Genomic DNA, 25,657 nt, shown 5'->3' with positions numbered 1-25,657 from the left:
TCACCTTGAAGACCATCATACATATTTCCATTTGATACATACCTTCTTTTACATTCATTGGCAATTTATTTTATTTTGCCATGTAAATTCCATTTTAAAGCTCTCTATACAAAAATATGATAAACTATATTCAGCAGCCTTCACTGTCAATTAATGATGATGGATAGGTCAACACTTTTCACACTTATGTAACACAATGACACTAATAGTGGTTAAGTCATCTACCTTGTTTACTCAAAATGGTGTGCGTGTTTTTTTAAGTGGAAAAAAGCTGACTTAGACATTGAAGTGAAGTGATAAGGGGTGGAAAAATTGTAGGTCTGACAGAACAGAACAGAAATAGGGTAGTTCTGGAAAAACAATCAGTTTTATTGTCTCAGATCCTGCTCAGACAGGGAATCATATTCAATATGTATGCTTAAGAAGAAACAGGACCAGGAAGAAAATGCAGAACGTAGACCAGTCAATAATTTCAGAGCCAACATACATGCAGAGTACCTCTTTCCAATTGTATAACCCTTCTGAGTCTTATAAAGCCCTGAAATGCATGTTCTCTTTGCAGCTCTACAGTGTATCTTTATATGTTTTAACATGAGAAAGACTGTTTATATTTTGCTAATAGTTTTACAATGACTTTTTGTAAGAACTTGATAATGGATTGTTGATATATTTTTGCTATTGAAAGTGAATAGTTTCAAAGAGTAGAGTTTAATGTTTAGTCTTTGGTGAGCAGGAGCTAAATAGGTATTTGTATTATCTGTGCTAATTGTTCAGCTACCTAGACTACAACATGAAATTATGTGACCTTCTAAAACCAAACTGGAATAGGCCCAGATGCCACTTACAAATTTCTCTGTCAACTGGAAATACAGAAACTAACTATAAACCAGTAACAGAAAAAGATATCTGACACCTCCAGATGCTATTTCTTCAGACTATAATCATGTAGAGTACATTTCCATTGTGTGCGATTTTTAAACATTATGCTGACTTTGCCACCTTCTTCTTGTGGCTTGGTCCATCTCCACATATTATGCCCAATTTCATACCTTAAAAACTAAGAATCCTGTTTAAATTTTTATTAGAAAGTTTTTAATGTCCTTAACTGTACAGATTTTGTGTCACTGTCATTGATGAATCAGTACTACAAAGAAACTAAGTTTCCTGGAAGAAGGTATCTCTTAACAGAGTCTACAGATATTACAAACTGAGTCTTAATTCAAGAAAGTGTAAGGGAAACATTTTGCAATGTTTATAGAGGTCATTCAAGCTTTGTGTAGAAGAGTAGGCTTGAAGTAACCAAACAACATTTTAAATTCTTTCTACTTTATTGGAGTCATAGTCTTAGAACAAACCAAGGATGTAATGCCAGGCAGGTCAATAGGTCTCAAGAACATAGATTAAAAAACACCTGCAACAAATAATATAAAACTCAATTCAGCATTGCATTAAAAATTATCCATTATGATCAGAAAGAATTTATTACTGGGATTCAATGCCAGTTCCACACATACAAATGAATAAATAAAATCACCATGTCAACAGAATGAAACTAAAAATTCAAAAGATCATTTTAGAAAAAGTTGAAAAAGCTTTTGGCAAAATTTATCTCATGATAAATACTCTTAATAAACTGCACAAATGTTCCTATAGCACAAGCTAACGGTCATATATAAGTCTATAATTAATTTCGTACTTGTGATCTAAAAAGACAAAGATATAAATTGTCCCTACAACTGTTTAACATAATGCTGGAAAACAGAACCTTTATAATCATAAGAACCCTTATTTTTGTTATCAAAAAAGGAGATATAATAATTCTTTTATATGTACTTCACTCAAGATTATTACTAAGCTTATAAGAAAATCAAATATGACAGATGTATCATTATTACAATATAGAACTCTAAAAATATCGGCCATGTTGTGAAACAGAATAAATAATAAAGAAGTAATAGACCCTTTTTTGGGGGTTTTGGTTTTTGGGAGGTTTTTTGTTTTGTTTTGTTTTTGTTTTTTGAGACAGGGTTTCTCTGTATAGCCCTGGCTGTCCTGGAACTCACTTTTTAGACCAGGCTGGCCTCGAACTCAGAAATCCACCTGCCTCTGCCTCCCAAGTGCTGGGATTAAAGGCGTGCGCCACCAATGCCTGGCTGAAGTAATAGACCTTTAAGTGACTATTTCCTTCCATTCTGTTTTATCCCTAATCCAAAATGTGTAGATTAACTGTGAGTGTATTCTGTACTATTTCTATGTTGACTCCTTTTGCTCATACATCTCTATGGTCTGTATGCTTATTAAGTGAGTCCATGTGTGTTTATCAAAGACCTGCTATGTGTGGGCATGTATTGGGAACAATATAACAAAACCAAAGTACTATCAAAACACATTTTTGGAGTGGACCACATCTTTATTTCAGTAATTCTTGTCTGGAAAGAGGGAAGGGGGTTGTCTACATATCTGTAATGACTCAAGTTGTACAAGATTGTGGGTATTTTTCTCTTTACTGAATTCAGAGGACTTCCTTTTGCTTTCCCTGATTCATCACACAAAAGGTGGGCTTTATTTCTGACTTTTAACAACCTACAGGCTTGGGAGTGCCATCATTGGCAATGTAAAAAGAGAAATCGCATAAAAAAATTAAATGCATTTTTTAGCATCTAATTAGCTTAACTATGAACCTATGCATGATTACAGGTGTCAGTAGGAGGATGCATTGATTAAGCCAACATCTCTTCTGTGTCAAGCTAACAGAGTGATAATTTCCACAACTGGTCATTTTCTCAAGGGTACTCCTGGCTTTCGGTCAGGCTTAAGCATCTTGATTTCAAAAAACAGTAAATAATCATAATAATGAAAGTATTAACAAGATCCAAATTGCTAATGTCTATTAAAAACAGCTATAAAAATGAAATCTGTATAATCAACATGTTTGGGGCCACTATCCCTCAATTTGTAGTATATGTTAATCTTCTTGCCTTGTAATAATCAAGGAAAGAAGCTCTGGAGACATATTACCAGTAAATCTGATATTTTTGCATTTCTTCTCTTAGGGAAACAGAAGTATCTATGTGCCAGCAGAAACGATTGTACCATTGATAAATTTCGGAGGAAAAATTGTCCATCTTGTCGTCTCAGGAAATGTTATGAAGCAGGGATGACTCTGGGAGGTATGATATTTTTCTCCTCTTCTCTCCTTGTCCTACTTCTGCTCACCTTCATCCTTTATAATTATTTCATTAGATATAGCTTCTCCTCTGTAATACTTCTAAGAGTACCCACTAGGCAATAGATTCAGATTGACCTTCTCATGGTCCCTTCTTTATTTTTGCCTATGACATTCATAGCTTGAGGTTGGGCATAGGACCAGGAAGCATGAAGGAAGAATCAGAAAATAACAGACAATGAATGAGGATGTGCTTTTTGGATTCAGTTCCTTAAGTGATATATTGATACTGTTGCTGTTCAGTAGTCGGAATAAGAGAAACAAGTAATCAAAACTGTCACAGGTGCAGGATGACCATGGCACAGGCAGGCACAAAACACCTGAGACTATCCCTCAGCTAACATCTGCATGTAGCAACAGCCAACTGGAGTGTAAAGCTGCTTCTCTTTGGATTCTGTAACTAAGGTACCAAACAAAGCCAATTTCCTATCCTGTGTCTCCCAGAAATTAGCAGGCTTTTTAATCATTTTCTTTTCTTTACAGATCCATTGATCATTTCCAAAAGCATTTTCCCAGTGGCACATTAGCTTCTTAAAAGATACAGCTCTTTCAAGAGTGACCCTCTATTATAAGGCTCTGTGTTCTATGAGCTTGTGTCTACCATGCGCTTTGTCATCCTTCCAAAATGGCTTCATACTACTTGCTTGACACATACTTCCCTGCTTCTAATTCTTCACATCTTCATCTGCCCCATGCCAGAATCCACTGTGCTGCCTGCTGCTTCCAAACAGATGCATCTTTCATGAGAAAAAAAGAAGCTCATTAGTCTACATTGATTTAGAAATGGAACTCAAAGAAAAACAAATCTATTTCTGAGTGCCTAAAACTATAACCTTATATTTGATTACTCATTATCAATCAGGAAAACCCAAGTGACTGGAATCTAGCCCACTTTTTTTCTACCTCATGGCTAATTTAGAACAATGGTTTTCTCTGTCTTTCTATAGGTCACTTAAGGCCTACTCTGCCTATATATCATTGTAGCTAAATACATCCTCCCCTCCACATAGACCAGTAGTACTTTTAATCAGACCATACTATAGCAAGGAATTTGTTCCAGGCTACAACTGTAAGTTTCAATAGGAGCATCTCAAGTAATGTGTAGTGCTCTCTGCCATCACAGGGAGAATTCCTGTGAGTTATTTTCCAGGCAACTGCATCAGATGCAAATACTTGACCAAAATCCAATCTTATTTTGCTTGCTTGTTCTACTCGAAGTCTATAATATAGTTGTGATCTATAGTGGGGAAGAATACACAAGATCATTGGGGAGGGCAGAAAGAAATCCAGGAGCGATAACAGAGGGAAGGATTGGCAGACAGAGTTTTACTGCATGAATGTTGGAAATCTTTAGCCAAGTTCTCTCATACATTCATTTCTCAAGTATTTAACCACCTGTGAATTATGCATAGTAGACAGTAGCATCTAATTTGAGAATCCTGTCTTGCCATCATTTGCAAATCTTTATAAGCCTTTTTTTTTTTTTTTTTGGTTTTTCGAGACAGTTTTCTCTGTATAGCCCTGGCTGTCCTGGAACTCACTTTGTAGACCAGGCTGGCCTCAAACTCAGAAATCTGCCTGCCTCTGCCTCCCCAGTGCTGGGATTAAAGATATGTGCCACCATGCCCAGCCATAAGCCCATTTTGATACAAGTAAAGTTTAATTATAAAATATTCCTCATTAAAACAGTTTCATGTCAGAGGCCATATCCTCCATTACAAAAAGAAAAGGAAAAAGGTGTTTTCTGACATGATTACTGTGAGTATCTTTGGAAGAAAAAACTGCATATGTCTATACAGTATAGCACTCAGACATAAATTTCTGAATTAAGTCACTGAAAAGTGGTACAAAAACCTTTCTGAATGGTTTGGGGAGGGAGTGGCCACATTAGCATGGGCTTGGTGAATACATTGCTAAATTGTTGTGGATGGTTTTGACTTCAGTTTCCTTCCCATGTATCACTGAGTGTCAGATACATAAAATACAGCACATTAGGCACTAGATGTTCAGGCTAAGAAACTTCAAGAAAAAATGAAAAAAGATGCCCACAAAATACAAGGATCATTTTGTTTTCTTTTGCCATACAGGGGATTGAATCTAGAGCCCTGTTCATGCTAGGCAAGTATTATTCTACAAACATACATGTACAAGCAAGTCATAGAAGAATTATCGATGTTGTATAAATGACTTTACTTTTGAAGTCTGACAAGGTGAGGTTAAAGCCTAGAACTAGATAGACACAGGCTGTTCTCAACACTTAGCAATGATTTTTCTCCTTAAGTAACTTGGCTTCCCATACAATATGTGTGTGACATGTAACAACAGACAGTGGATCACTCAAAATCACTTCTGGCTACCTCACTTTGAAAAGTTCTACCAGCATAATGCTTAAAATCTGATATAAGAAATTCTAAAAACTATATGTTAATGTTGAAGTTCCAAGTGAAAACGAAAGTATGTATTCTCTTAGGTTTTGCACATGGATGGAGTTAAAACGACATCCCCTACTTCCCAACATACCCTCTTCCAAAGTTTATTGTTTTTTTTTTAATTTTTTATTTTATTTTAATTAGGTATTTTCTTCATTTACATTTCCAATGCTATCCCAAAAGTCCCCCATACCCTCCCCCCAACTCCCCTACCCACCCACTCCTACTTCTTGGCCCTGGCGTTCCCCTGTACTGAGGCATATAAAGTTTGCAAGACCAATGGGCCTCTCTTTCCACTGTTAACTTAGAGTATCAGTATATATCACATTTTTATTCAAACAGAAAGATAAAAGAAAGCAATAGTACCTAGTGGTCATTGTGAGTATATTGGCAGTATCTTCTTATTTTCATAAGATTTGGGTTTAGCATAGACTTTTTGATCACCTTCAAGAAGAAGAAGTGACATCATTTTAGTTCCTTTTCTGTACCATTCATACTACAATTGTATAATATAACATGAAGTAACAGTTAAGAATGTGGTACTCTCTACAGAGTACCTTCTGTGGAGAAGTCCCTTCTCCCTCTACTTTTTCCATCATGAAACCAAAGACCCTTCTGTTATTAAAATGTTATGATTTTATGTGAATAGCCACAAAGAAAAGACTGTAGTTCATCAACTTTTTCTTCAGTTGCCCTTTACCTACTCATAGAAGTACAAATTGGAGAGACTTATTTGCATAAAAATGTTAGCAGCCTATGACAAGTATATGCCAAAACTGTAATTGATGAATAAATTGTTGAAGTTGTGGAGAACAAAGAAAATAGATGTTTTCAGTTTTTAGGGAATCTGGCATTCTTCAGATGTTATCTCATTGTTTTCAACACTTTATGAACTCTTTCATGGATTTCTCTATGGTGCTCCATATGCTGGTGACAGGAGTTCTCAAACTAAGAGACACTTAATAAATACAGAGCTGTTTCTTCATGTTTCCATGCCTACTTTTCTACCCCTTGCCTCTCTTCTTAGTCACTATTGGTATTTATAAAATGATCAAATGGGTGATAAGTTCTCAGGATGACTCTTCAGACTCTTAAATGTCCATCTATGGAAAAAGATATGTCTTTCTTTGCTCTTGATTAATGTCTAGCTGCATTTGTAATCCATATATCAGGAACTGCTTAAAGAATTTAAATGCCTTACCTATTTGTTCATTTAAGAAAATGCTTGCCGGGCGTGGTGGCACACGCCTTTAATCCCAGCACTCGGGAGGCAGAGGCAGGCGGATTTCTGAGTTCGAGGCCAGCCTGGTTTACAAAGTGAGTTCCAGGACAGCCAGTGCTATACAGAGAAACCCTGTCTCGAAAAAAAAAAAAAAAAAAAAAGAAAATGCTTTACTGTCTGGATAAAGACCTTCCCTTCAGCAAATTGGTGGTGATTATTACCCAGTGTGTAATTCAGATAAATGTGTGCATTGCTTTGGACTTTCCAAGAAACACTTCCAGTTTCCAAAATGGAATTGCAAAAACAGAACCAGCCCTCCTGCCACCTTCTTTTCTGAAACTTTCCTATGATCAGTTCCCACTTGTTCTTATTTCCCTAGGCAAATAGTTTTTGTTTTTATGTTCTGGGACTCTTGAGTTCTCAGTACATAGTAAGTAGCATGGACTCAACTATCCCTTGCCCTGGACTGAGTCATCCTGTAGACTGTACATGAATTTTGGGTACTAGCTACCACCTACAAGAAGGCAAAGACCATGGGGACCCAGAGCATGTAAGATTTAATGAAGTGTACATTTATTTCCAAGTTCATTTGAGCTTATTATCCTAATATTTGTGGGGCTAAGATAGGTATATCACAACTTTAATGCTAGCTCAGCTACATAGTAAGTTCCAGGTGAGCTAGGACTGTAACATTGAACTTCCTCAATAAGCAAAAAGATTAATTGAGAGGAATCTTTACTACTAAGACATTGAAATTTGTGTAGAAGGATAAAACCTTAACAAGTATGTGAGTTTTCACAATGTCAATGAGTTCTGTAGTTAAGAATATAGCTCAGGGATTCCTGGCAGAAGTCTGATGCCACCATAAATAGTACTTTCCATTGTTGAAGATAGTTTTTATGCAGTTATCTCATCATTTGCTCCCTACAAGACTACAAGAGAAGTACAGCATTGCTCCTTCAATATCAGATATCTACAATGCAAGAAAATGATTACAAGGCTAAAATACAATGCTTTTTGTGCATATTTTTATTAATTGAAGTAAATTCCTCTCTCTATGCACTCACTCATCTACAAATGCATTTTTTCAGTATCTCTTGAGTGCTAAATATGTACCAGAGTTTATGTGGACATATTGGGAGGCTGATCCTGATAACAGAGTTTTAATGTATGTTTTTAAAATCATATAGGACAAAGGAGATTGTTCAGTGGGTGAAGGCAATTGCTGTCAAGGCCTACAACCCATACTTGATCTTTGGAAACTATGTGGTACAGAGAGATAACCAACTTCCTCAGATTGTGCTCTGACCTCTACACCTGCAGTGTGACACATTCAAACATACATGCACATGAATGCACATATGCATGTACACATATGTACACAGATATACACATAGTAAATACATAAATATTTTAAAATATGTTAAATAAAGGAGATGGCAATTATGATTATACATTACTCTTAAGGTATAAGTAGATAATTATTAAAGAGAAATTTAGTGAGATGCAAGAGAAGGGCCATTAAAGGCCATGAGCACAGCTTGAAAAAAATTCACAGAGACATAAAAACTATGAAGAGGCTTTACAGACCAGCAAGTGATTTAACATGGCCAGGGACAGGAAAACAGGGAAGGAAGCTGTGACCACACTGAATGTGAACCCGATTTCAAGCAGTTGAAAATTTACGGTTGCCAGACAGACATGACCACATGTCATGTTGCTACTTGTTTATGTGTTTTAAGAGAACTTTTGGCAGCTTAAATGTTATGTTGGCAAGGGTTTACATTTTACAAAAGGAAGAGTGGCGCACCATGCAGAATGAAACAGAGATTTTTAACTTCAAATTTTCTTGGTTCTTGGGGTCTACTTACCTCTACTTGAGATTGAAATCTGCAAGTACTGAACATGCAAAAAAGAAACTGGCCTAGACCCAAGCAATTGACTTGTATGAAGAACCTATCTATGCACTAAATATCAGTTGCCTTGATCTTGACCACAGTTTCCCCGTGTGAGCTCATAGAAAACTATATCAATGCATGTTTTAGAGAAACTGATTTCTAAGTTCAAATGAGGAAAAGAAACCTGCATATTACAATCCTTAGGAAGATTTGCACTGGATATGATAGGTCTTGATGAATACTGTAATAAAATAAACTCAAAAGCTTTATAACTGAGGATTCCCAAACTAAATTAAATTTCAGGTCTCCCTTTTCACATAATACCATTTAATATCCTACCAAAACATTGCTTTCTGGAAAACACTGCTTTAAATTAAAAATCAGTATAAATAAAAACTTTATTCTGTGAGCAAAAATTTTACCTAATTAATTTCATCCATTTCCCAGATCTGTAAGTCATCATTTACTGGATAAATCAGTAAAGTATGCATTAACAAACAAAAGTAGTCCATTTTTAGCATACCCATAGCTACTAACTCCAATAAAGTATGCCAAAAATATCTATACCATGCTTGTCTCTCACAAAGGATAGAAGACAAAAGGACAGATATTACCCATAACAACTAGTAGGCATAGTCATATAATATTGTCCCAAAGACCATGCTAGAAACATTATTTTAAGAAATAGTATATATTCCAGCATTATTGAGAGTGGCCACTAACAGTTTTGGTGAACATTGTCAGATAAGCATCCCCATACATAGTAGGAACACCAACATGATGGGAAGATTCAATGACAGACTTTTCTGTATTTAATGTTTGACATTTGGCAAATTGTTACAAACACACTTAACAATTTGAGAAACAAATACAATGGTGCATTCCTGAAATCCTAGCATTCAAAGGGCTGAAAGAGGAGAATTGTGAGTTCTAGGTCAGCCTTGGCAACATATCTATGTTCCATTTCTAAAACAAAACAAATACAGCTCAGTGGTAGGGCATATACCTAGCATATAAAAAGGAACAATAATAATAATTATTATTATTATAATAACAACAACAATAAAGAACTCAAGTACTGGTTTTTGTTCATTTTTTGGTTTTGTTTTTTGTTTTTTCATTTTTTCCTCAACTCTCCAGACTTAGAGTCTAAATTGTCCTTAGCCTGGATATCTTAGTTAGAGTGTCTATAAATATGAAGAAACACTGTGACTACAGCAACTCTTATAAAGGAAAACATTTAATTGGGGCCAGTTTGCTGTTCCAAGGTTTAGGCCATTATCATCATGGCAGGAAGCATGGTGGCAGACAGGAAGACATGGTGCTGGAGAAGTAACTAAAATTCTGCATCTGAATCTACAGGTACACCCAGCTTGAGCATCTGGAACTTCAAACCCACCTCCAGAGACACACTTCCTTTAGCCATGCCACACTTACTCCAACAAATCCTAATAGTGCCACTCCCTTTGGTCATATGGGAGCCATTTCATTCAAGCCACTACACTAAGAATGCAAGCATTGAGTCTCAGTTCTAAGAAGTACTGTTTTTATACACAATTCTCAGATACCTAAGTACTTCAAGAGCTCTACATCACCAAACAATGTACAGAGGAGCAAATTTTCACTATGTCTGAGCATCAATATGTATAATGTATGGCTGGTACTTAGAACTTTGAGGTATTTGTTGTGATGTTGAAGATGAACCCTGAAGACTCAACACATTAGACAAAAACTACCAGTGAACTACAATACAAGTCCTTTTCTGTAAACCAAATTCCTGTGGTAGCTATAGTAGAAATAACATGATAGACTTAGACATAGACCTGGATTCTAGACCTGTGTCTAAAATTCTTATTTTGCCAGTTTACTATTTTGCTGAACTTGTGAAAATCTGTAGATCTTTCTGAGCCTCATTTTCACCAGCTATATGACAGAAATCCTATTTCTTATAAAATTCATACAATAGTAAAGACATCATCATGTCATGGGTACACGGTAATTATTGTACTTTCTAATCCTTTTTAGGTAAAGATTGATCTCTCTTTGTTTTCCCAGGTACCAGTACAGACTTTTCTTTCTCTGCTATGAGAAGTGGCTTTTAATTCTTGCTCTTTGGTCCTTTGGTTTTTTATTTACTCTTTAGTCAACACTTGAAGCCTTCTACCTGTGGCCACCATTGCCATCTTCTAGTTGTATACACACACACACACACACACACACTTCAAAAGGAAGAAACTTTGCTTCTTTTCAAAGGAACTTGTTGTGAGGAGACCATAGATTTTTCTCTCTTACCTCCAAAACAGATATTTGTGAAAGTACATAGATGTGCTCTGTTTCTGTGTACTTACTTTTAGAGAACTATGCTTAGAGCTAAGTAATATTTTTCTAATCATCAAAATTGATGATATTCCATATCTAATACTTGAATCTTGTTTGTAAAGCATCTCCTCAAAATATTTGAATTCTTAAACTGTGCTGGTGTTTACTTTTGTTATGAGAGATCCAAAAGCCCAAATTTGATCTTGAGAGAGAAAAGATAATGTCATATTTTCTAATATATTGAAAAGAATAGAGAGAACACACAACATACAACATATAGAGAGCTATGTACTTTGCAAATATAGTGTTCTAAGAAAAAGTTTTATATTTTTATAATTAAACTTCTAATTTGATTATATTTTATGTGCCTTGGTGTGAGGGCATCAGATCCCCCTGGGACTGAATTACAGACAGTTGTGAGCTGCCATGTGGGTGCTAAGAATTGAACTCTCAGGACATTTGGAAGAGCAGGCAGTGCTATTAACCACTGAGTTCTATTAACTTCGGTCCCTTAACTGATCATTAGAAATCATTCTATTTCTGCTTATAAAATGTGAGATATGTTCCTTATTGTACTGAACTCATACAATTTACCTGGGTATGGTAGCCTTTTAGAGACATTTGGACATCTTTTGAGAGAATGCTACTTAGAACTAGGGAAAGAAATATGTGCTCAATAAGAAAGAAATAAAACACACAGATGAAGTTATTGATAATATTTCCATAACAATTTATGTCTAAATAGCAAACTGGAAATATAATTACTATCGTGGATAACCTCTTTTGTCATCAGATTCCATTTTACTTAGTCCAAATAATCGGTGCTAAATATTAACCCAGATGTGCCAATTCCTTCTTTACCATCCAGTTGAATAAAGGTTTCTGAGGCTGAAGTGGGAAGTAAGGGACATTTGATGCTTCTAACCAACAGAAACTAAAATTATGTAATAACTAATCACTATCAGAAAATTTGGACTTGCATTTGAAACTAAGAAATATAGATCTCAACTAGCCCAAGCCAGCACAGTAAAGTATCATGTTGGCAATTCTGAAACCAAAAGAGATTGGGGATTCTTTCTTCTTGACAGGCAATAAGGTATGGAAGCTTTGACTACTGAACTATAAGGCACAGAGAGATTCATTTGTAAATGATTTCATTTCCAGGCTGAGTAAGGATACCAAGATTTTTATGGGACATTTTGGCTGATGCAAACAAACTCAGAATACCATCATGAAAGAATTATTGTTTGTCTTTGAATGGCTGTAATGAAAACATTAAATTTTACCTTACTGTTCTCTGCCGCCTCATATTCTTACTCTGAAAAATTATTTCTTGTCTAGAGTATATGGAGGGATACATAAACACATACTCATGCTGAAGTTCTTAAGTACATGTGTCACTAAGGCAGAAAAGAAAAATAAATCCTCAAATAGCAATTGTCTATTTCTTCATCTCAACTCTTTCTTCAAGATGAGAAAACTTGGAAGGCATGGACGCGCCTTTTCCAAAATGGCAACCACCCCTCTCTCCACTTGTGCACAATTCTTCCTATCTCAGAAGAACTGACTCGAGCATCTGATTTTTTAGCATAGGGGCTCCAAGCCCATCCTTAAACCACTACCTTCAATCACAACCACTCTTCCATATTAGGAAAATTCTCATTTGGCAATCACATGTAGTTCAAAATGACCAGACAGTAAAAAAAATAAATAAATAAAAAGACTCTTCTGATTTCTGCCAAAGACCCCAGCTTTCAACCAGAGACTATATAAAAGAGCTGAAGGAAGTTGCTGATCCACAGACAGGGAAGAAGGACCAAATTTTTGCTTCTCCCAGAAACACCAGCCAGCCCCTCTCTTAAAATCCTGGAGTTAAAAATCAGAGTGAGATAGTCTTCTTCTCTCCAAAGTCAAGGTGACTCTGTTTTCAGTAGCCCACATAACCTGCACTTACTACACAGCAGAAGAAGGCAAATCTGCCAAGCATTGCGTGCCTCCTTTGTTTCCCTCCAAGGCTGGGCCAGTGGAGGAAGTGGGTCGGCCTTTCCTTCTTTACACCTGAGTGCTTCCTCCACGCCCCACTGCTCCCTCACTGAAAACTCTTGCCTCTATCTAATCAGATCAGCTGTGAGACTTCCTCAGACACTTCAAATATTGTATCAATGTATTAGATAAGATACTTAGCATTTACAGTGTTTTGTTCTGTCTTCCCACAACCTCCATATTGAAAGTCAGCTCCTCCTGTTGGAGGCATAGCACACAAGGCCTGAACAGACAAAACATGAAAGTAAAAATGCATGCTCTCCCTCCTGGATTTGGACTTGGCTTTTCTTCCCTGTCCCTTTTCAAGTCACTTCCTACACAAACATGCACAAGGACAAACACACACACACACACACACACACACACACACACACCATGGTACCCTGGCATATATGCATACAATCTTTCTATTTCCCTTTACTTGGCCATATTCTGGGGAATACAAAAGCAAGGAAGGACTTTGGGAGAACCATTCCCTTGTCCTGTGGACAAAATTTAAATCTGACCAATGAGAACCTCTCGAACTTGAATTGAAATGCAAATGTGCTTTGTTTTTTTAACTTCCTTCTATTTGCTTGAACACTGAATATTTCAGGTAGTGAAAATTTCCTGTAATAAAACCATTAATACACCAATGTCTTTTTGTTTTGTTTTTTATTTATAACAGACTGACAAAATTAATGTTATTAACATTGGGGCTCCCCCTCCCTTTTTTTTCACTTTTCTTTCTTCTTTTTTTTAAGAAAAGAAAAGAAAAAACCCTCTCATTTGCTTTCCAGGTCATGCTGACCTGTTCAGCATGGGCTGTTTCGCATTTGTTTTTAATGTCAGTTTAAATGTAATTGTAAAAGCATGTATGCTCTAAATTCATGTAGTTACTTTTTCCAGTGGAAAAGCCTGGTATGCAAAACCACTTCCAGGCTCTACAATTTCTCAGGAGCAGGTTTGAGGTAATGACCCTGTGGTCCTCACTCGGGATGGCATCTGGACAGTGGACCCCTTTCCTCTGGCTCAGCAAGTCAGAGAAGGGAGACTTGGAAATAGTTTCTATGCTTTGGCAAGGATGTACAGCATTGCATATCATTCTATTATTAATTATGTTTACTCCTCCACAAACTAAAAACCATTAGACTAAATAGTCCAACATAAACCTTGAAAGATAAAATTTGATATTCTTTCCCCTGGCTATTCCCCTGACCAAGAATTGAAACTAGGAGAATGAGAGACAGCAGCAGGCGCGGGTGGGGATCAAGGAGCCTTCTTGCCTGAGAGGGTATTCGTCATACATTTATTAATCCCATTTGGTCGCGTTCTCCTGCTAAGCTCTCACACCATGCTTGCCAAAGACTGGCTTTGTTCTCTACCTGTTATCCCTGTCCTAATTTTTCTCAATCTAGTTCCAGTTCCTGCTTCTAACCCTTCTTACTAATAACATACTGGTGGGGCCGACAGAAAGGCAAGCATACCTAACCCTGAGAGAACACACCCAAGTCTGTCTTTTGTTCTACCACTAACTATGTGCTTTGGCAAGATTTCCCTTTGCCCTTTAGCATCCCCATCTATAAAATAAGGTGAGATAAAGCAGAGACAACATCCAGGTTCCCCAAACACTTTTTCTGAAACTGAAATATTTTTTCAAAAAAAAAATCTGAATTTTATCCACCTAAATGTAAGTGTAAACTCTATTACTGCTGTTCTGATTTGAAAAGAGGTGGGACCACATATTAAAGTTCACTTGGCCTTTCCACAGAGCCTTTTGAAGACATTCATCAGCTTCTCAGAGCTCTGCTGGTGATAGCAAGTAATCCTTTGAATTCTCATTCTCTTTCCTATTAGATTTTCGTCACAGTGGAAATTGTAAATTTCAGAAAAAAAGTTACTTTTTTTCCAGAACATTCATCTGTTTAGGATAAAGAATATAGACATGGAGTATTGTGCTGCTCAGTAAGAGTGAAAGCCATCATCTATTGGCATACCTAATTTACTCTGTGCTAAGCAGTATACACATATTCCCCCCACCCAATGCTTTGTGAAATCACAACCATGCGACTTTGATCTTGCTGTGTGCAATGATTCTGAAAGCTGTCAGTGTGCCCTTCAAACTTTCAACCAAAATGAAAAATGATACTGTTCATAATTGCCACTACAAGGAACTCCTCAGAGTGTTTCTTGCCAGAGGTCCACTCACCTGTTGACTGTACTTTCACAGGATCCAGAAAGGTCTCATGAGGCTTACTTTATTTCCTCCTAATTATTTGATTTTCACCAAGTAGATTAGAAAAGTATAATAGAAAAGAAATGATTTGTTCCTGACTCTACATGCCATAAGACTGATAATACCTGTACCCACTAATAAGTCTTTTATATTATATTTTTAAATTCCAGCGTCATGTTTTTTCTTCTTCCTCCTGGAACTCAGAGGATATTTCACCATGTGTGAGTCTTTTCAGTGTTGTGGAATTTGTTTTATAACCTGAGATGCCACCATGGCGTCTCTATTCCTTCAAACAATCTTATGATTTAGATCTATTATCTCCATCTTACACATAAGTTAACTGAGGCACAGAGAAACTTAATCTTGCCCTGAGTTTCACAAGAATAGACTTATGGCTACTAATCAGACACTCTAACTCCAGAGTCTTTATTTTCAAAACAGTATTTTATTCCTGAGGGGGGAATATATATATATATATATATATATATGTATATATATATATTCACATTTGCACTCCAACACCCCCACCTAAGTGTTTTTAAATAGTCACTTTCTCCATGAATGAGGAAAAAAAATCACTATGAGTGGAGAACACTATCTTGGCTCATAATCTAGGATTCCTCTGACCTAAAGTCATGTAGTAAGATCTACTAACTCTAATACTAGTAGATGGAATGATAACTGATATGATTTAGGCCAGAGCCCCAAAACTCTCTAGGCCAAAAGTCATATGAAGAATTCTGTCACTTCAGAATAGCATTTATTTACTCCCACTCATTGCCCTCCACCCTACCATGGCTCAGGAAGCATCCTGGAAGAAGAAGCAGAAAGAATGAAAGAGCTGGCAGATGAGGAGGAATGCTGTGTAAATGCTGTATGGTGGACATGAAACACCTACTGCGTACATCAACTCACAGCAGCTGTTGTTAAGTTAAAGACCTATGCAAGATCCAGTCAGTTCAAATATACAGCATGGAAGATGAAGGGGTACCTAGACTCTAAGGCTACTTGAGGAGCTACTGGTAGTTGATGGCTCCTTTGGGATGGAGAGCTACATTTCTTTGGGGGTGGACCTGACTTTTAAAGTCAGAGAATTGTCTTTTTGTTAATTCCCTCAAATGATCATGGTCTTAAAGGAAAGAGCTCAGTAGTATGACCTTACTTGATTCAACTAAACCCTTAACACTCAACTGAGTTGGAATGTTAATATCATTTTCTCAGTACTTTCATAACAACTAGATTATTACTAGATTGCATAACTGAAAGAAGATGCATATACTTGTGGGACTCAGAATCATAGAGGACATCCTAAAACTTAGTTTCCCAGAGAAGGTAATTCTTTGATACTCCAAATTCCATGATGAAATAAAGGCAAGAGAGGCATCCTTAACTTTGGGTATAGTAATTTAAAGTTTCAAAGACTACAGAAACATTGCCTACACTTCTCCTCTGCCTAAGAGAGACAGGGTATATAATCCTAGAAAACTAGAAATTAATCTGGAAACATCCCGAAAAATCGTTGTGGCTAGAGTAGCTACAAAGCACATGCAGACCTCCTCAGAAACATAGCAGGAAGCCTGATTTTTAAAAGCTCTCTTTGTGCTGTAGAGGTAGTCTCTACAGAAACACACTGTGCCTGAGCTGATACCAGCATACAAGCTTTCCAGGACCAGGAACATCAGATGGCAACAAGGTCATACCTCGTGAGAGCCTTTTCTTTCCACCACTTTAAGCTAAGTATAAAAGCAGTCATGAGATGTAGAGCAGTTCCTACTCTATTACAACTAACCCACTTTCACTGCCCCCCTCTCTGTTTTGCCATTCAGTCTAAGTAAGCCTCTGCCTTGATATGGTGGTTAGTTGGTATGTACCTCATATAGAGAATTGTTTTTGACTCTGGGGCTCAGGTGCAGGGGAAGGGAGGAGCATGGGGGTGGCCTTCATGGAAGAAAACAAGGCCTTGGGCACTGAGTAACAGCTGAGACTAGCAAGCTTCATTGTCTAGGATTCCAAGTCGTCTAGCAACATGCTGGCCTCTGCTGCAGAGAGAGAGAACAGAGGATCCCCACAGAATGAATGGAATCCGATTTCAATTATATTTAGTGCAGTCACGCTCTTCAGGCAGATTGCTCAGAACACCTGGTGCGGCTTGAGCCACTATGGTCACACAGACAGCATGTTACCGGGCTCCTGAGGACAAATGGGAATGCACACTCTCTTCCTCAAGCAGATGCCTCATAACTGTAGAAGATATGAAAATGACAAGGAAGTTCTGATTGGCACAATTCAAAGAAATAGGGATAATTTTGTCTCAATGAACTTTCCTCACAGTGTCTTTGCATATTGATCTTGCTGCAAATGAATCTGTTTTGGCCCATCAGTTATCACCTCACTGAGATTTTGGTCATTGTGCAGAGTAGTGGCAACAGACTAATTCTCATTGATTGTAACAACACCAACTACTCTTTGTTCCTGTGCCCACTGAATAAAATCCAGTGGATTCATGTTTATATGATCCATTTTGGATTTGTTCCTTCTTTATCAATAGCTTTAATGTAGTATGGCAATTAAAACAGCTTCCCCAGAAAGCAGGCCACATTCACAGCACTACTCAGTAGACTCTCTGAGATAATGGAAATGTCCTAGATTTCTGCTTTTCTGTTATCAGTCACTGGCTACATGTGTTTTTCAACACTGGAAATAGATCCAGTGATACACAAGCATTGAATCTGTACTCCCTTTACCTTAATTCTATTCAAGAGTCACATAGAGATAGTGGCTATATAAAATACTCTAAGACTAAGAAGGTGCTCAGAGAAGTACATACTGAAGGAGAAGAAGAGGACATAGTCATAAGGGATTTAAAATTAAGAATACGGGCCCTGGTTCTAATCACAGCTCTGCCACTAGATTGTTTCACCCTCACTAGATTCAACTTCCACATCTTTGACTTGAATCTTTGGATTAATACAAGAATTCTCAAAGTTATATCTAAAGGTTGAATTCAACTTAGAATATATGTATTTCATGAGAGATTTTATGTGGTACACAAATGTCTTCTAGAGTTGTGAAAGCACTAAGACATTTCATTTCTGTTGGCCAGGAAGAATGACAATCATTCTATACATATACCGAAACACTGCATTTCCTGGGTAACTTCTGAATATATTTGCATCTATGATCCTTGGATAAGATAATTTCTAAGGACTCTTCCTGTTTGCCAAGCTGTGAATCTATGCACCACTATAGCACCCCAAGTATGTTTCTGTTTAGGCAGGGAACTGAGTATTTTCATACGTTTTTGATTCTCTATTTCCAGATGTGATGCTAGCTACTAAATTCCATTGTCAGGAATAAAGATTATGGTCAAAGGAGATAATACTTTAGGGATTCAGACTCCTTGGAGAAGCCGCATGACAAAGAACAGAGAATGTGGATTTTGTAGTTAGAGGAGGTTCAGATTATTGGGATTATTTTACCTAAATTCAAGACTAGAAAATACCAGTAATAAGGATGGTATTTATCTGTGAACTGTACCAGGGGCATTCTGGAGACATCATCATTTTGCAGTGCTATGTACAAGACCCAGTGTAAGAAATGGATTCACCAACTATCAAAACATTGGGAGTGCCAGCCTCTCACTTTGAAAGGAGATAGGCTGGGTTCATATCAGACCCCAATCCTCATGTCTTTAATGGGAGGTAAAAGTTGGCAATGGCTATACATATCTCTTTATTATTGGCTGTACCCAAACCCTATAGAAATCATTGTTGGAAAAGGTCATCTTGCAGTCAGGGTTGGGTTCCAAAACTTCCTTATTTTCCTTCTTTTCTTCTCAAAGCTTCTCTCTGTTCTAGGTGTTTATACAAACATGCAATTTACTATTACATTGATTTACTTAGTAAGATTATGATAGAATTTACAGTAAAGATCTTACTTTTCTAATTAGGGCTTAACGTCTGTTCTAGATATGTCATTTTTCTTTGGAGCCAGAAGCAGTAGGGTTTTTTAAATCACATTTATACACTTCCTTTGAGGGATCAGCTTCTCTTTATTTTATGTCTTTCTTTACATATTTAATTATTATTTTAAAAGATTAGAGAAAATATAGTTTATGGTCTACTATGAGTGCATCAGCTTGTGATAGATCTCAGAGTTACAACCTTTTCAATTATTTAAACTTATCAATATAAGTGCTTGGGAAAACAGAACAAAGTAACCATTGGAATACCAGAGAACTTTTAAAATAAGTGTTTGTGTGTGTGTGTGTGTGTGTGCGTGCGTGTACATGTGCGCATGCACACACAAGTGTTCTATGATCATATCAGGAAGATGATTCTTAATGACTGAGTTTGGGGTTACTGTTACTATGGTTGTCTCAACCAATATTATATCTAGCATCCTAATGGCTGGCTGCCTTCTAGTATGATTTCCATTTTATGGATAGATGATAGAGACAGGGATTTTTTTTAATCCTATTACAGGTTCTAACCCTTTACCTTACTTTTTCTCACTTCTGCTAAAGAAAAAGATCAATATGTGCTATAGTACATGATCAAATATGAATAGCATTCAGACAATGTCTGAGACACCTTATCATGTGTGGTAGGAAGTAGAACACCAGAAAATCCCTGCTCACTATTCCCATAGTGACATAGAATGACATAGTAGTCTGAAAATATAAAAGATTTTTCAGAATGTTTTCTAAACTTCATTCCCATTTCATACTTAAATTCTCAACTGCTGTGAATCTAGTTAGTCTCTGAAACTCTACAATGGCATAAGCGTGTGGCAACCTTTCTGTCCTCAAAGAACCTTAAATACTATTGTGTGTGTGAAAGAGAACAAAGCCTGGTAGCAAAAGCCTGTATTTCCAGTTACTTGGGAAGCTGAGATAGAAGAATTACAAATCTAGGACCTGCCCAGGTTACAGAGTGAATTCAAAGCAAACCTGATCAACTTAAAATATTGGCTCAGTGATAAGTATTTACTAAGCTTGGATTATGTTCAATTCCCAATGTTGAAAAGAATGTGTGTGTAGAGAAAAGGGACCCAATTTCCAAGCTGGTGTATTTTTTGGTACCCCTTTTAGCACCCACGTAATAAGTCTAGATCTTCATTCAACAGGTCTTTGGAGTCATTTTCTCTAACACAGATGTGTTTGCATGACTCTCTTGTTTTCAACATTCAGAATTTGCCTATAACCTATGACATCTTATATATAGACACAATTACATTGTTGTCTTGTTTACAATGTTCATTATTTGCTTATCACCTATAAGACAAAGCCTGAACTTTTTATTATAGTACATATGATACATTAAAAACCAGGCCACACTCTGTTTATAGCACTGTAGATAGCGATCTTTCCATATATGCAATGTAAACTAATGGGCACACTGATTTCTGGTTGCTCCTATTCCCTTTCTACCAATTTCTACCTGATGAAATTCTTATTGGTGTTTAAGCTCTAGATCAAAAGCCACCATACAGAAAGGTTTTTTTTTTTTTTTTTTCTCCTCTTCATGATGCCTCTTTTGTAGTTTTTACTATTCTGGCACTTTCTAGAATTATCAGTATTTACTTCTCTTATAAAAAACTGGAGCATGGCCTATGTTCTTTATGTTACCTGATAACAAATATTTGCCAATGTAAGTGTGGTTAATTAATCAATACATAAATCAGTCATGAATGTTTCTGTCAATTGGATGAATGTCCCAGGTATAAATACTGAAGCCTGAATTCAGGCAGAGCTAATTCAAGGATATACTTGCCCTTAAGAAGCTTGGTTGGACTCTATGACCAGAAAGAAAGAAGATATTATCATTATTATTGAAATTATTATTAACATTATTATCAGTATTATTATTTTAGCTCAGTCACTTTTCTTAACAGGGTAAGTATTATGTGTATTTTTAGCCACTGATAATAAATTCAAGTTTCTTTTACTTCTCAATAGCTCGTAAGCTGAAGAAACTTGGAAATCTAAAACTACAGGAGGAAGGAGAAAACTCCAATGCTGGCAGCCCCACTGAGGACCCATCCCAAAAGATGACTGTATCACACATTGAAGGCTATGAATGTCAGCCTATCTTTCTTAACGTCCTGGAAGCCATTGAGCCAGGAGTGGTGTGTGCCGGACATGACAACAACCAGCCAGATTCCTTTGCTGCCTTGCTATCTAGCCTCAATGAGCTTGGAGAGAGGCAGCTTGTGCATGTGGTCAAGTGGGCCAAGGCCTTGCCTGGTAAGGAAAAGAAGAATGGGGATGTGGGATACAGACAGGATATCATAATTATTGAATGGTTCGTTGGGCCAGGTACTCATTGCTTCATGCAGCCCTCGATGCTACACTGTGGAGAAGTGATTTTCATATAAAAAATTCTCACTGTAAACATTGAGGCAATTGAGACTCAGAAATCACAAGAAAAAATAGCATACTAGTCATGAATCCACTGATACACACAGTAATCATAATTTGTTATTTGAGCCCAAATCACATGTCTTATAGTTACAGCTACATAAACATCAAGATGTTCTTCTATGTGTAAACGTGGAGGTCCACACCAGAGGTAATATTAAGCCTGAGCTATCCCATGGGAATTCTTATATGATATGGTAGAAAGAAAATTGGAATTCAGAATACTTAGGTTCTAATCTTAGCTCTGCTCAAAACCCACTTTTTTTTTATCCTTTACCCTTCTAGAATTGTTTCTTTATTTGTATGTACCAAGAGTATTTTGGATTAACTCGATATTTTTTTTAAACTCCACTTCAAGGAACCCTTAATTTTTATAGCACTTTAGAAATCATAGTGGGGAGAAAGTTTATAGCATAGTAAGAATTACCAAGTGATTATCTTACTTTTCTTAGGATTCCTCCAGTAGCGAATAGGAACCAACTTCTTGGCTAGGCCATCTGTAATTTAAACAAGTCTTTTAATTTAACTATAATTGATTAGGAAAGCTTTAGATATCTTTTATCTATGGATTCACAAACATTCCTTTAGCAAACAAATTGCTTATTTCTTTAAAAATGGTACACAAATACAAATGACTCCATTGATTTAAAGCTAGAATCTTTGCCTAATCTTCAATACTTCACCATCTCATCTCCCTCAGCACTACCCCCAATTAAGCCATAAATTACTAGTCACTGTCATACAATCTTGTGGCTCTTGGAACTCATTTTGAAAGGCAGTGGAGCATATGTTCTTTAAAGATTCTCCCCAATCCTCAGATTATATGATTCAAAGATTCTTTTGAAATATCAACAACCAAGTCTCCTTCTGTCAAGTCAAATATTAACCCATGCCTTAATGAAAACTGCTGTTCAGACAGAAATCTGTAGTGGGGGGAAAGGGCAGTTTTCTGATTGGACTATCATAAGAATGCCCTATGAAGTAGAAACCTCTTCTATTTTACATATAATTAAATTTTCACAAAAGGCATGATGATCTTAAGTTAAAGACAAGAATGCATGCATTGAGAAAGACAGACAGACAGACAGACAGACAGACAGACAGACAGACAGACAGACAGTAGACACATATGAAATAAAATAAACACAACTTGAGCCCAGGCTCTCCTAATTCCAAATCACTCCCAACTTATGAACTCTAGCAATTGTGTGTAATGGCCCTCCATTTCTGTCATTCTTGGCTTTACAGTGAGGGTCAAAACCTCCTAGAAGGCCACTTGAATCATATAATGGCCATTCTACTTTGAAAACATTGCATTTTGATTATCAAGAACTCATTTTGTATTTCTAACTCACAAGGCTTTTAGAACTTTCCTACTACTTTCTCGTGTCAGAAAACTGTGTTTAAGTAGCCACTAAGATTACTGGGCAGGAAGCCCAAGGACTGTGGCTGGATATACACTGTGCCAAAACTGAGAGTTCACATGGGGAGCAACAAGGCAAACGAGAAAAAAAAAGGCATTGTTATCATGTATCCAGCTGGATGCCTTGATGCCATTTTTAATGGAGAATCTCAATTTCCAAATATTTAACATGTCTCATTTTATAGGATTCACAACCTCTCCATATATATGAGTCTCAAAAATGATCGTCATTTCTATTTCACACACCATAGCTCAAAAAAGTTAACTAAATTATTGCATTAGTTACTTAACAATGGAAACAGAGCTTACACTCAGATCATTTGATTTCTAACTAAGTGGTCTTAGACATGGCAGAATCTCTTTTACCTGGAAATCCTGGCTGTCAATGTCTCAACCCCTCAGCATGGGAAACCTATTCCTCACACTAACAAATCTGCAAGCCAAAATCAGTTTAGTATCTGCCTTTCCAGAAGAAATGACCTCTGACACTGAATCATTTAGAAGAATAGCTCCTAAAGGAAGCTGATTACTGCATTCATAAGAATGGCTATTCAGATTGTCCATAATCACCTACTAGTTCAAGTAATTTGCACATTCAACATTTGAGTTTCTGTCCTATACAAGAACCTAGTCAGATGAATTTTGTTGTGCATTTTCTGTGGTGATGATAATATCTGGAAATTTTCTCATGAGGTCCCTGGTACATTAATAATTCTAATTAAATAGGAGACACTTGAATCAATTATGTAGACACAGTATATTTGTAATCAGATGGATCTTGATTGGAATCTTAGCTATGAATTGATATATAACCTTGAGTATATCATAGGACTTTGTGCTGCTCTTCCCTCATCTCTTTTTAGAGATGGTAGATCACTTTGAAAACTGTCATCAGCACAGAGTTTATGTATAAAGAATACCTAATACAGGACAAAAAACACAGTAGCTGCTCTCTAGATTATAGCTTATAATTATGATGATTGGAGCTTTCATTAAGCTCAATCTGAATTGCCACCAGCCTTCCATAGAGCTCAGATTTTGACCTCGGGTTTGAATGGTCTTCTTTGAAGATGTTGGCTGGTCATTGCACTGGAGCACGAGAAGTTTCAAGGCCTTGTTTCTGACACACTGTCCCAGACATGAAGCTGTATATTTCCAGTGGTATAGATGATTGCTGGTAATAATGTTGATTGGATTCTAATGAGAAAACAAAGAAATGTCATCTATTCCTTGTTGGTTGTATCTCAAAACCTGAGCATAATTCCTCTGTATTTCACCAGAACAGTTTAGCATTGTCTGACACTACCATTTCCCCCTGTCTTCCCTTATTAGCCATGCAGTCTGAGCAGGCTACTTCAATGGCTATGCATTAAAAGAACTGTCAGGTATTACAAACAGAATGTACCTATGTCGGAAAAACAAGTGGTTTTCATTGTTGGTGTGTGCACAAGTATTGTTGGTATCTGAGTAAGCAGCTCTGAGTACTATTAATTAGTATTGCAGCCTAACGGTAATGTCCCCTTTTTACCTTTTTGTTAGTTCTCTGGTGTTGGAGAGCAGGGGAAGCATCTGTACAGAGAATTTCTTTGATACCTGCACAGTTTAATACTTTCCCCTCCTTGCATCTTCAGAGTCACACATTTCACCAGAAGATCAAAACTTATTAACCAATTTTTTCCTGTCTACTACATCACAGCATAGATGCTCAGGGTTCAAATTGCCAGGACTCTTCCACCATATGAACCTTAAATATGCTCTCATTAAGCCCGTCCTTTTGACTTCTATAAGGAGGAGTCCAGCCAAGGGATTCTTTTATACCATAGGTTTCCAGAAGAGAAATGCTCTGAAGTTTGAGGCTCCATCAAATCTGTTCATTTGTCAATACAATGAAGAGAGAAGCACAGGCCTGGGAACTAGGATTACTGCCAAGAGTGGTGCTATGGGGGACTCTAGAAGAGTTTATGACTGGGAGACTTGAGATCTAAAATAAAATGAAAATGGAAGGGAGTGAGTGTGTAGGTGAGTGACTGGAGAGCATTCTGATAGAGAAGACCTCACACTTGAGCTCATAAATAAGAAAAAGCAAATGAGCCACATAATCTCTGAGCTATAACCATCATGAGATCACTAAGGAATGGAGGTGAAAACTAAAACATGGGTTCCAGTTTCAGTTCAGCCTTGACTGCATGACCTTGGGCAAGTCACATAACTGTCCCAATCTTCAGATTCCATGTTGATAAAATCAATGGTGTACTGCCTTGTTTTATATATAGAAAAAGCCTCTTTATGACTTAGAGTTATGAGTATCAAATGAGGTCAATTCACAGATGCTTGCTCTAATAGTCTTAATTATAATTCTGAAATTGTATGACAAAAATAAAGGAGGTACTAGTAGGGTTGAGCTGTGGTGTAATGCTTTAAAATTTTTAACTATGCAAAGATTTGGAAAGTTCTGAGAAAA

At 36.9% G+C, this 25,657-nt stretch overlaps 1 protein-coding gene across 1 annotated transcript in view; it reads left to right on the top strand.

Annotated features, from left to right (window-relative positions):
- Positions 1-25,657, top strand: part of Ar (androgen receptor) — a 170,776-nt gene that overhangs the window by 132,299 nt on the left and 12,820 nt on the right. The window contains exons 3-4 of the mRNA XM_021153485.3: positions 3,054-3,170; positions 21,312-21,599. Of these exons, the coding sequence (XP_021009144.1) occupies positions 3,054-3,170; positions 21,312-21,599 (405 nt within the window). The remainder of the gene's footprint in view (positions 1-3,053; positions 3,171-21,311; positions 21,600-25,657) is intronic.

This window comes from Mus caroli, unplaced genomic scaffold (assembly GCF_978045245.1).
Source record: "Mus caroli unplaced genomic scaffold, Mus_caroli_1 scaffold_5, whole genome shotgun sequence".
Taxonomy (NCBI): domain Eukaryota; kingdom Metazoa; phylum Chordata; class Mammalia; order Rodentia; family Muridae; genus Mus; species Mus caroli.
This window is presented reverse-complemented; position numbering and strand designations above follow the sequence as displayed.